Source organism: Opisthorchis viverrini (genome assembly GCF_000715545.1).
Source record: "Opisthorchis viverrini unplaced genomic scaffold opera_v5_103, whole genome shotgun sequence".
NCBI classification, from domain to species: domain Eukaryota; kingdom Metazoa; phylum Platyhelminthes; class Trematoda; order Opisthorchiida; family Opisthorchiidae; genus Opisthorchis; species Opisthorchis viverrini.
In genome coordinates, this window is record NW_008751758.1 from 248,629 (window position 1) to 260,760 (window position 12,132).

General features: G+C 43.0%; 1 protein-coding gene across 1 annotated transcript in view; it reads right to left on the reverse strand.

The window, feature by feature from the left end:
• Positions 1-2,594: 2,594 nt before the first annotated feature.
• Positions 2,595-12,132, reverse strand: part of T265_05427 (hypothetical protein) — a gene marked incomplete at both ends in the record, with an annotated part of 47,553 nt that continues 38,015 nt past the window's right edge. The window contains 2 exons of the mRNA XM_009170434.1: positions 2,595-2,738; positions 3,569-3,994. Of these exons, the coding sequence (XP_009168698.1) occupies positions 2,595-2,738; positions 3,569-3,994 (570 nt within the window). The remainder of the gene's footprint in view (positions 2,739-3,568; positions 3,995-12,132) is intronic.

Sequence of the window (12,132 nt, forward strand, 5' to 3'; positions counted from 1 at the left end):
TTCCCTCAAAGCAGCGGACCAACCGAGATTTTGTGACTTTTGTGGGCATGCGTAGGCAGTGCTCTCCGCGGAGGTTTCCCCTTTATGGGAACACCTAGTTTAGAGAACCACCGTACCTGAAGCATGTATCAACGATCCAGCACAAAAGTGTGTCCTCAGAGACTAGTCTCCTCAACGTATTGCAGATATGTTCTGCAGACTCCAGTACTTTAAGGTCTTGTTCAGAGGCCCAGCTGAATATCTTTTCTTCATGTTTCCGTTGCGTTCCTTTTCGAGATATCGCAGTATACTCTCCGAACAAAGCACGCCACGCAAAAGGCTGCTGAAGACTCTGCGGGTTTTTTCGTCCTGGAGCTTATCCAGTGGCGTGTTGTTCTACATCTCTTCACAACTAAATGTAGTGAAGACGGGAGACTGGCGGAATGACCCACTGTGCGAAGCATTGAGAAACACCCATGAAAACGCTGGGGCTGATGTGACACTTCAATTCCTACCGAAAGCAAGCAACAATCTGTAGGTAGAACGACGGAGAAGACGTTAGCCTTCACAGGCCACCCAAGGTCGCTCCAAATGCCACTATTGAACCCAACTTGACAGCACGATAATTTCCCCATTCGTTCGCTTACTGTGTTCGTCTACTTTGATCTCCACTTGTTTTGGTCGTTGGTACCCGCCAATCAAGTCGCCTCAAAGGCCGTCCTGTCCGACGATGGTATATCAGCGTTTGTGTATGTGTGCGTGTGCGCGCGCGAATGTGCGCAGCTGACCTACTTACTCACCTATGCATGTTCGTGCCCCGTTTACGGAAACTGCCCTGTGTTGTCATGTTTCCCGTGCAGTCGCTCCGCCAATCAGACCCGCGAGGCTAGCCTAGAAAGGGACGGGAACAACATTCCGCTCGCCTTTCAATGACAGACCTGTGTATTTGTTGACGCCATGATCGTGGACAAATGAGGTTTGTCGAATAACTTTGCCGAAAAAGTTTAGTGACAATCGGTAGATTTATTGCTGGGCAATGTTTCGCTTTTGACACAAAAGCTTCGTCAGGCCAAGTGACTAGGTTCCGAGGTTGGTCGAGATTTAAGGCGGAAGGAGAACCAATCAGCTAAGTCGAGCTAGATCTCCGTTAGGTGTCGGCCGATGGATTTTAGTGTGTTAGAGTGATTGAACAAGTGTTGGGTCGGTGGGGAAACCTACATGTGTTTGGGTCCAGCCTAGGGTCTAGTTCTTCTTGTTCGGTTCATTTGATGGTTCCTCTTGAACTTCGTTTGAACCTTCTGTTAGTCTGTGTGGGTGAGCTAGTGCTAAGATAGTTGTGTAAGAAAGCAGTTTCATAATTTCGATTGTAATGTGCAGAGCCTGGACATCGGAAAATAGACTACTTGTATGCTTCATCAGTAGCATACGCTGTTAAAGCGGTAGGGTATGATAACACCGATCCAATTCTGAAATCAAACCTACCTGGATTAAGTTTAGTAAAGCGCCATTAAGAAAGAAACTGATTGCGAGAAACCAGAGAGTTTTCTAAAAGTAATTTCACGTGAAAAATTATTTCTTTCTAAATACGCAAAACGGGGCTTTAGCCTCAGCCGAAATCAATGTGATGGAGATGAGGATTCAGGGTTACTGTTAACTCTTCGTGAAACCGCCACAAGAAAGATCGATAATAGGCCGAGCACAGCCTAGTACTTGCCTTCTAAAATTGCCTAGTCAACGGTCACGTGATTAGCATTCAATGACTCTTCTGTTCTAACAAGTAGCGGATGAATTTTCACGCAAACTCTCCTGATTTAAGCTAATCAAAAGTGTTCATCGGTCACATGGAGGAAGCAGGAAGCAGAAAACATCAGAGTGCTCAGGACCAGCTGCTCCAAAAATGCTTGCTTCTGCCAAAAAGCAAGGAGCACACTTCCAACTGGTATTCAAAGCGGATGACATATCAAGTAAGATCGACAAACATCTGTAGATCACTGTAGGACGTTGATTTTTTGATCACTGTCGCGTACACTGATACTATGAATACAACTCATCCGTCAAGGGCGAGTAAAGAATAACCAATGAAATCTGTCTCAACGAAAAGCGGTTGTTCCATTGGCTGTTATATAATCCCGGTACGTTCGTAGCTGGTTCTATTGAGATATCTCCCCTTTGAAGGTGAGTAGTATAAGTCTTCCTTCTCGGAGTGACCTTTGAAGGTGAGTAGTATAAGTCGACCTTCTCGGAGTGACCTGAGTCTTTGTCACTGGCATTCTTCTGCGTGTCGTCCTTCGTCATTGTTAATACACAGGCGCTTCTGGCAGCTGCTCCGCAACCTGACTGTCGGTTGTCCTTCCTCTGTCCATGTCCAGGTTCTCCACCAAAATGTTCAGAGACAACACATTCCATCTCTGGGTGCACTATGAATAAGCATCTTTAAACTGATCTGCATGACAAACCCACGTTTCGGAACCCACGCGAACATCATAGATGGAATTTCCGATTCACTGAGTGATTTTGCCTTGAGACCAGAATACGCGATTACTACGGCAGTCCTTCACTTGTACGCTCTGTCCGAAGTCAAAATATCGCCACTTTGCACCATCCGTGCGATTATACTAAGACTCCATTTTCTGATTTGATGATGCCGCTTCCTCTTTCGGAGGTTCCAGAGGATCAAAGGTTCTTCGAGGAATGCGGTAGAATGGTGTCTCTTCAGGCGATTTGCCCTCCGGTGTAGATGGATTTGGAGTCGAGCGGTACTTTGAGCGGAATTGCTGTAGGATGTTTGCCGTGGTTCCTTCTGATACCTCCAGGGTCCACAACAGATATATGTGACCTAGTGTACTCAGTCAGACTACCATGTTTAGTATTTTGGTATCCCCGCCTATCGCATTCTCTGATTCGATTCCAGACCGAGAAACTAACACATTTTATGTTAAATCAGGGAAGCAAAACTCTCATATGCATCTTGTTTATAAAAACCGAATATCTGTCTTCTTCCTTTCTTGGATACTCATTGACTATCACTCAAATGTTAACGAATGCTACAAAGCAATTCCACAAATTCCGTTATAAATCCCACTGTTTAATGGACGCAAAGCTGAGTAACGAGAAAGCATATTACTGGCATGTCTCATCAGTAGTATCTGACGTTACACTAGTATAACTTAGTGTAACTAGGTCAGATGTAAGAGCGGCGTATTTATCGTTCGGTTGCTGTAGCTTCCACAGTTTCGTCAATCGATGATTTGGGGAGTTGGGATAGGTAGCTGCGGGGACAGGTAAATTGGGGTGTAAATACGGAACTATCCGGATACTGTTAAGTGGGGTGATTGGGAAGTGAGCAATGCATTGAAGGCAGTAGCTTGGATGAACGACCGCCCCTGAGGGCCCGAATGGACCATGTCTGACAATGTCCCAAAGCATTGATGTGGCCTATCTCGGGGTCCCTATCCAGGAAGACGGTAATGACCGGTTCAGTTGAGTTTACTGATAATGGCTTTTATGCTTCGCTGCCAAGTCATCGTTTGACCATCTTCACGTGGTTGTGCGAAAAGAGCCCTTCGATGAAGTCTGTCGAATGGCATACGTAGCACGTATCCAAACCAGCGCAACCATACAATGTGATCAGTTCATCTATCGTAGGTGAGTTAGTTCCTCCGAATATCATTCGACGAACTTCAGCATTGCTGATCCGGTGTTCCCACAAGATTCGGGCAATGCTCCGAAGACATCGATGGTCAAACATTGAAAGTCTTTTGACGTCCTCAGCGCGAAGCGGCCAGCTTTCTGATCCACATAGTAATATGGAGCGCACCGCAGCATTGCAAACTCCACCCTTGAAAGAAAAGCTGATATCACGTCTACGCCACAGGTGACGCAGGTTCAAAAAAGCTGACCCGGTCTTCCCAATCCGGGTGGAAGTATTATCTTTGCCGAGATCACCGGCACCGATATAGCCGCCAAGGTAAACAAATAGAAAGCTTGCTGCTATTGTGGCCAAGGATTTGCCAAGCTGAATGTGTCGTTCATTAAAAAAGCCGAATGGTTGAATTGTCAAGCATTTGATCAATCTACAATAGGTCAGCATCTTGGACCATCATCCACAGTTAAAGGGGTCTCATGTGCTTTGGCGCTTAAAAGACCGTTTTGCCTCAGAAGGAGTAAATGCTCTTACTGAAGAAAACTACCCACAATATTGGCAAATATACACTCACTTGCAAAATATTTTGGTTTTTTGAGAGACTCACCTGGAACCCAGCTGAATCTCTCGTTTGTGATGTTCTCAGGCAACTGAACGTGCTACACCAGGCCGCCTCATGTTTCAGTCGCTACGATATTCGGGATATCACGATACATGTATATCTTTGTAATGTACTACTCATAAGGTTGCTGTCGACGGATTTTCAGCAACCTTATGAGTAGTACATTACAAAGATACCCACAAGATTGTTGAAAACTCTTCGACAGCACATGACCGATTTTGACTTTCTGTGGATAATCAGGTTGGCGCAGTCCTCGAGCTTCTATTACTTCTATGTCCGACTCGAACCAATCAGGGGAGAGATTCGCCAATCACTCATCTTCGTACGCACCACAATACAACACATTCGAGGACGAGGGAAGAACGGCGGCATTTCCAAGTATCCACAAAATGGCTAGCCGAGGGAAAATAACGCCTGGTTAATGAGAGCATCATCATTAACTGGATTCACCTGAGTCTTTCGTGAAACCCAAATCAGTATGCAAATGAACTGGCGTTTTTGCCTAGATGTGATGCACCACTCGTAAGTCTTCTGAGTAGCATGTTGCGTCTGGGCAACAAGGCATTGTAATACCTTGAATATCATACCAACTAAAGCGTGAAGTGGCCCGGTGCAGCACATTTAGTTGAGGCGGATAATCGTAAATTAGAGATCCAGCTGGATTTGATTGAGTCTTCCGTCAACGCAATTTCCTGTGCAAATGACAGTATTCGTCGAAAAATGATGTTTTTCCCATCTTCACCCTGGTAGAATGAAACAGCTGCCGGTGTTTCCTACTCCCCGATCACCAAATTCTGCTCCCTTAGCAGCGTTTGTTGTGTACACCTGTTCCTGCGCACACATTGTAGTACTTATGTTTCTTTAAATCTGTCATTTTCACTCGCTCTCTCTTGTTAAAATACCCCCTGTCCACAGTAAATTTTCGATAATGACGTTTCCCGGGTACGATCCGTTGAGTGCCGGTAAACATTTTGAAGTCCGTGTTAGATTATGGCTGACCGAGGTGTCTAGTTCCTGCATGCTGTTGTCTGATAATTCTTCCAACATGTTGTTTATTTGTTCCTCATGCTTGCTTCATACTCCAAAGTATTAACAATCAGCCAAAAAGAGGTTCACAGCACAAGAAGTTCAGCTTCCTGAAAGCAACCACTGAATGCCCGGGGTTTACTGAGACTCTCAGCTACGCTAGATGTTGACCAGACAGACAATGCCCCTTCACTATGCATCACTTCACAGCCATCTATCAAATCAGACAGGGAGTCAGCGTTGATCAAGGTCAGACAACGCCCCCGCACTAGACAGTGCGTCGCAGCCTCGCACCAAAGCTAGACCGCGTGAGCAAGCATTGTACTAAGTTCAAACAGTCCTTCCAATAAACAGCTTGAGACCATTGTACTTTTCGCACTCGCACACACTAACGCTCTCGCGCGCACTGACGATCTCACAAGCACTAACGCTCTCCCACTCGCTTGTTCGGAATATAGTTGTTGTGTTCCCATCTGTGAGTCTTCGTTCTCCGACACTAGACACTGGAGCGGGTCAGCAGCAGATACCACAGATTGGCTAATCAGCAGATATAACACTTCTGTCCAATAATTTCAAACTTTTCTTGGTATCTTTGACCCGTTAAACGAACTTCATAGATGAATGTTTAAGCACTGGGTTCTGTAAAATCCGGGGAGTTAGGGATCTCACGGGACGATTGCGGCCATCGGATTATACGCAATTCGTACCCAGTAGGAACAGACGGACTTTCAAGAACTGGTTCTATTGACAAACGAGTTATCAAGCATCGTGAATCAGACAAAACGTACAAACAATAATGGGGCAATCTACAGGGACAGAAAATGCTCATTGAGGCAACAGAGATTTAGATACGGCAGTCAGTCAGTGAAAGTTGGCCCTATAGAGAGATAACGGCGCAGAAAACAGTCAGTACGTTCGGGAGGTAAGGAAATGTCTTTAGTAGACGGGAAAAGGCATCAGCTCGTGTCACGTGAAAAACCGAATTGGGCGCTTAGGTCCGTTTAAAACAAATTTAAAAAAGACTTTCCAGCAGATGCGATATATAGTTAATGGAAGGTCCCCAATGTGTCGAGTTGGTGCAGTGGGTACTCACCATCTAAGCAGCTTTAGGAACGATTTCCGGTCGATCCGTTTTTTCTTCGCTCGAAAACAAGTAGAACTGAAGCGAACTTGCGAAAAAAACGGAAGGGCAACAAAATACTAACCCTATAATTAGCAGGAGCGACACCGGGGGAATGAGCAGTGAGGAAACTAAAGTACGTTGCGATAAACGGATATGAATCACACTACTCACGAGTAGTCAAAACAGAAAAGAAAATAACCATTGATCACCGTTGATTCACAAGAGGAAGAAACAGGTACCTTGTACTGCGACCGCCCTCTCAATAAGGTGACCTTTCTCCGACACTTAGGTTTATTTTCCATCATTCGAGCGAGCCATACTTTGAGTTCTGTAGCTTTAATTAATTGGAATTACAGACTGGGTGCCTGGGGTTTTTAAAGATGCGTTTGTTCTATCTGGGTAACGCGCACACAGTTTGTTTGCGTATTTCTCTATGGGCTTTGTGAGTTGCTATCGCTGAGAGAGGCAGAACGCCTCGCTACGAAGTCATCCATTAAGAAGCACAACATAGTTGATTAACCTCAAAAGTAAGCATATCATCTGCATCATGGTTTTAAAAACCGAAAATATCATGCGTTCTCATAGATCTTCCTGGACATCCATTGTCTTTTAAACAATAGTAAACACACACTGCATAGCATTTCCATAATTTTTGTAATAAACTTTGCCTTTCGTCAGATACGGAACGGAGCTTGGATACCGGGCCACGGAATACTCCCATGTTTCGTCAGTAATATACGCCGCTTGACGTATCACTTCATTATATTATGGTGTAGTATAGTATGGTGTATTCTATTGTATTATATTATATTATACTATATTATCTTATATTATATTAATTATATTATTTTATTTATTATATTAGTCCCCAATGTGTCGAGTTGGTGCAGTGGGTACTCACCATCTAAGCAGCTTTAGGAACGATTTCCGGTCGATCCGTTTTTTCTTCGCTCGAAAACAAGTAGAACTGAAGCGAACTTGCGAAAAAAACGGAAGGGCAACAAAATACTAACCCTATAATTAGCAGGAGCGACACCGGGGGAATGAGCAGTGAGGAAACTAAAGTACGTTGCGATAAACGGATATGAATCACACTACTCACGAGTAGTCAAAATAGAAAAGAAAATAACCATTGATCACAAGAGGAAGAAACAGGTACCTTGTACTGCGACCGCCCTCTCAATAAGGTGACCTTTCTCCGACACTTAGGTTTATTTTCCATCATTCGAGCGAGCCATACTTTGAGTTCTGTAGCTTTAATTAATTGGAATTACAGACTGGGTGCCTGGGGTTTTTAAAGATGCGTTTGTTCTATCTGGGTAACGCGCACACAGTTTGTTTGCGTATTTCTCTATGGGCTTTGTGAGTTGCTATCGCTGAGAGAGGCAGAACGCCTCGCTACGAAGTCATCCATTAAGAAGCACAACATAGTTGATTAACCTCAAAAGTAAGCATATCATCTGCATCATGGTTTTAAAAACCGAAAATATCATGCGTTCTCATAGATCTTCCTGGACATCCATTGTCTTTTAAACAATAGTAAACACACACTGCATAGCATTTCCATAATTTTTGTAATAAACTTTGCCTTTCGTCAGATACGGAACGGAGCTTGGATACCGGGCCACGGAATACTCCCATGTTTCGTCAGTAATATACGCCGCTTGACGTATCACTTCATTATATTATGGTGTAGTATAGTATGGTGTATTCTATTGTATTATATTATATTATACTATATTATCTTATATTATATTAATTATATTGTTTTATTGTATTATATTATAATATGGTATAGTGTAGACTAGTGTAGCATAGTAGTAAACACCATTTAAACTAGTTAACAAATTTTAGGATTAGTTTATCTGAGTGACACTTTCAAGTAGAGCAAAATTAGGCTTATAGACAAAGGTACTGATATTGTTTTTCCGAACTGGGTGATCAGTGCTCAGGTTGCTTAGTTGTCCGAAGGTTCCCAGCATATAAACGAGAACAGAAATACTGCATCTGATTTGTCCTTAATTCCAAAGGGATGTTTAGAGGCACAGCAGGGCACATTAACTCGAGTGGTCTAGCACATACTACTCTCGTTAGCTTGAAGTAGTGTGATACAGCTTGCTGCTTCTTCAAGGTCAGATTTCAAGTATGCTGCTGACCCTATCGCTATGCTAGTAATAATGAAAGTAAAGTTATATCTGTACATTAAAAATGGAAACATACTCTCCATTACCTCAGTAGAGTGGAGCTTTATGTAATCACTGAACGACAAAATCAAGATGGTATTACGTGGCCTGAGACAGGTGTTCAAAGAGAGGACATTTGCTACTGATAAACCATAGTAATGGCAAAATTCGACTCATTGGGTCTCCTAATGGATTTATGAGGCTAAAGCACAACAAGACAGGAAGACGAAATTAGCAAAAAACCTAAGTCTGTTTTAGGTGGCTGTTTTGACTAATGCGAAACTGTGATATCCAATTGCTCTCTCCGCTCCATTGAATTGGTATCTCCGCATCTCCGCACGCAAAGATCAGGAAGGACACGAGTTAAACTGTGGCGTCGTTCGTATACTGGCATGATACTTCACCGAAGAAGCCATCAGCAAACATATCGAAATTGATCCCATGTACCAGCCAATAAGAGCGCATGAATGCCAAAACCACAGAGCTTAGAGTTGTAAAAGTAACCAGACGAGAAACTCATAAAAGAAGCAGAAAAGCATCATTCGAACGGACACATCAGTTGAAATGGAGGCGGCACCCAATCAAAGCACTAAATCAACCGGGGAAGCTGGGACGCAAACCACCACTGTGGAGGAAATAGGACAGTACAAGCAACCAATCAAACTCGAGAACGTCAGACCACAACGCAATGCGAATCAAGGGTAGAGAAAACAAGCTACTGGAAGTAGAGAGCGTTGGGGTAACCAGTCAACACAAAGGAACGCGGACCACAATGCAACGAAGATTACAAACGGACCAATAGATTCGCTAAATTCGTTACACTTCAAGTAGCCAATCACGTCAGAAGATAACAGGTAGCTTTCGAATGCACGCAGGCAAGGAAAGAGAACCCACCCAACTCCACACTGATGATGGCTCCTCATATGGTGACAAAACGTTAGCAAGCCAGTTGCCAAGCTCGGCGAACAGATCAACAGCCACCTGATCAACAACCAGTGACTCGGTGTCGGAAATGACTTGCCAACAAAGAACACAACAGCTCAGTTGAGAACAAGTGGATGTAGTAGTCACAATTGGCCTCGCGCTATTAACGGCACACTTTGAAATTGATCTGGGCTCCATGATAGGCGTCTGTTGAACATCCGCTATGATTGGTCGTTCTTCTATGAAGTGCCTGAACATTCATCATCGTCGGTCGGTCTTCTGTAAAGTGCCTGAACACTGATCGGCCGTTACTGAATTGACTGATTGATTAATTGGCTGACCTGGATACTTGGCGACTTTTCTATTGGGTTTTGGCGTCGTTTAAGTGTCTCAGTAGGTTTCAGCATCCTGGGATTATTTTCAGGAATCTGGCCTTTCTGACAGTGGACAACTGGCTCAAGTGCTCTTTTTGCTCCGTAGCATCGACTTTCAATGTGGCAGCTCCGGGGCAGCTTCACCGAATTCCGAAATACCTCTGGCGAGGTTTCCCAGTCAGCTCTCTTTGAAACTGAGGGGACATATTATAATTGATGGATCTGCATTTCCTGGTATTAATGCGTCTCAGATGCGTATAGTAGTTAGAAAGTTGGGTCACAGGCTTGATTTATTGAAGCCACAAGATATTAATTCATTGAGAACTTTTAGTCTTGTTCTTCTATGTCCACTCAGTTTACTTTTGATTTTAGGCAGTCCAAATTCGAATAGAGCTTAAATATTTGGACGACTTGACATGGTAATTCAGCAGAGTCTTTGGAAACTAAATGATTCCTTGGTTCAACATTCCTGCTGAAGACCCTGATTTCTGCATTGGCGTATACAGGGTTAACAGTGTGGATTTCGAGTTTTGTAGGATTTCTACGTTAGGGCCTAATAGGCAGAACCCCATACGCTCGTGGAAAAACTTTTGGCCGTGAAATGATGCGCTCTCCATTGACTTGTATAAACAATCATTTGAATGATACTTTCGCCTATGGCCTGCTTATTCTACGGAGGTCTACATAAAAAATACTGGATAAGAAGCCCCTTCCAGGGGTGGTCAAAATTACGTTTGCCCAAATGCAGTACCATTTGTCGAACCTGGTAGATAGGTAGATAGATAGATAGATAGATAGATTAGATAGATAGATAGATAGATAGATTAGATAGATAGATAGATAGATAGATTAGATAGATAGATAGATAGATAGATTAGATAGATAGATAGATAGATAGATTAGATAGATAGATAGATAGATAGATTAGATAGATAGATAGATAGATAGATTAGATAGATAGATAGATAGATAGATTAGATAGATAGATAGATAGATAGATTAGATAGATAGATAGATAGATAGATTAGATTGATAGATAGATAGATAGATAGATAGATTGTTTGATAGACAGGTAGATAGGAATGATCTGTATTAACTTTATTTCAATGAATCAATCAATCTATCTATCTATCTAATATACGCTTGTCTGACGCTGGTTTCCCTTTGCTATCTCGTCTATCACTCTAGTGCTTCGTACATAGCCTACCTATCTATACGTCTGCCCGTCTGAGGCTGGAAACCGCACAGTTTTAGAGAATATCGCAATCACTGCCTGATTCGTGTTTTTTTTTCATGCGGTCCCGTGAACCGATCGCTTCTCCAGTTTTCGCGCACGTTCGGCCAAGCTGGAACGAATCAATCAGTCAGACAAGTTAAGCTGAGGATTTGACATTGGTGCAAAAAGTCTGGCTCGGAAATTATTGGTAGATTAAGCCTAATCGATCCGCGTGGCAGAGATTTTGTGCATTGGTCATTCGGACGATTTTACTGGGGAATCAATTTCGTTGATCATGTGTTGGAAAGCGTGTTGAAAAGCAGTCCAACCATTCCGTTTTACAGCTATTTATAAAGCGCAGAAATGACCGACAAGGAATGTTCGTGGTCGGAATGCACATCCTGAATATCGATTGGGCAAGATAACAGTGCCGCGATATACGCACCACTTATGATCACTATAGTGTTTCCTGTTTGTACATTGGCCTAACGCCGGATAAGTCAATCAGAAGAGGCGGTGGACATTGACCACGTGCTATCTTTAGACAACCTTACAGCTTGTTGTCATTCGAACAGGAAATTGTTAGTTTTTCGCTCGTCAACCTTAATTCGATTTCTTATTGGCCGAATGAACGGAACTGATTCAAAAGGGAAGAACAGAAAACATATGGAACTGAGAATAAATGTTTTGCCAAACTATGCATAATTCTTGTGTTATTTCTGTCTACGATGTAACGAACCTGTTCAGTGTGACCAAAAGTGAATGACCCAGATATATTCATGGCATTTTTGTTGATATCGCGACAATCTTTTGATAAAAACGCTTAATATCGATTGAGTGAATCCATATAACTTTCCGCTCAGCTGTTGGTTTTTGATGACTACTCACCAGTAGTATCTTCGTCTCACCAGGAACAAGCATAAAATAAACATTTCCTAGTTTTGGTGGAAAGAATCGGAATAGAATCTGATGACAACTTCCGCTCAGTCTGCTCATATTTTGGAAAAGCAATCTAAACAGAGGAGTTCAAGTGGAATAGAAA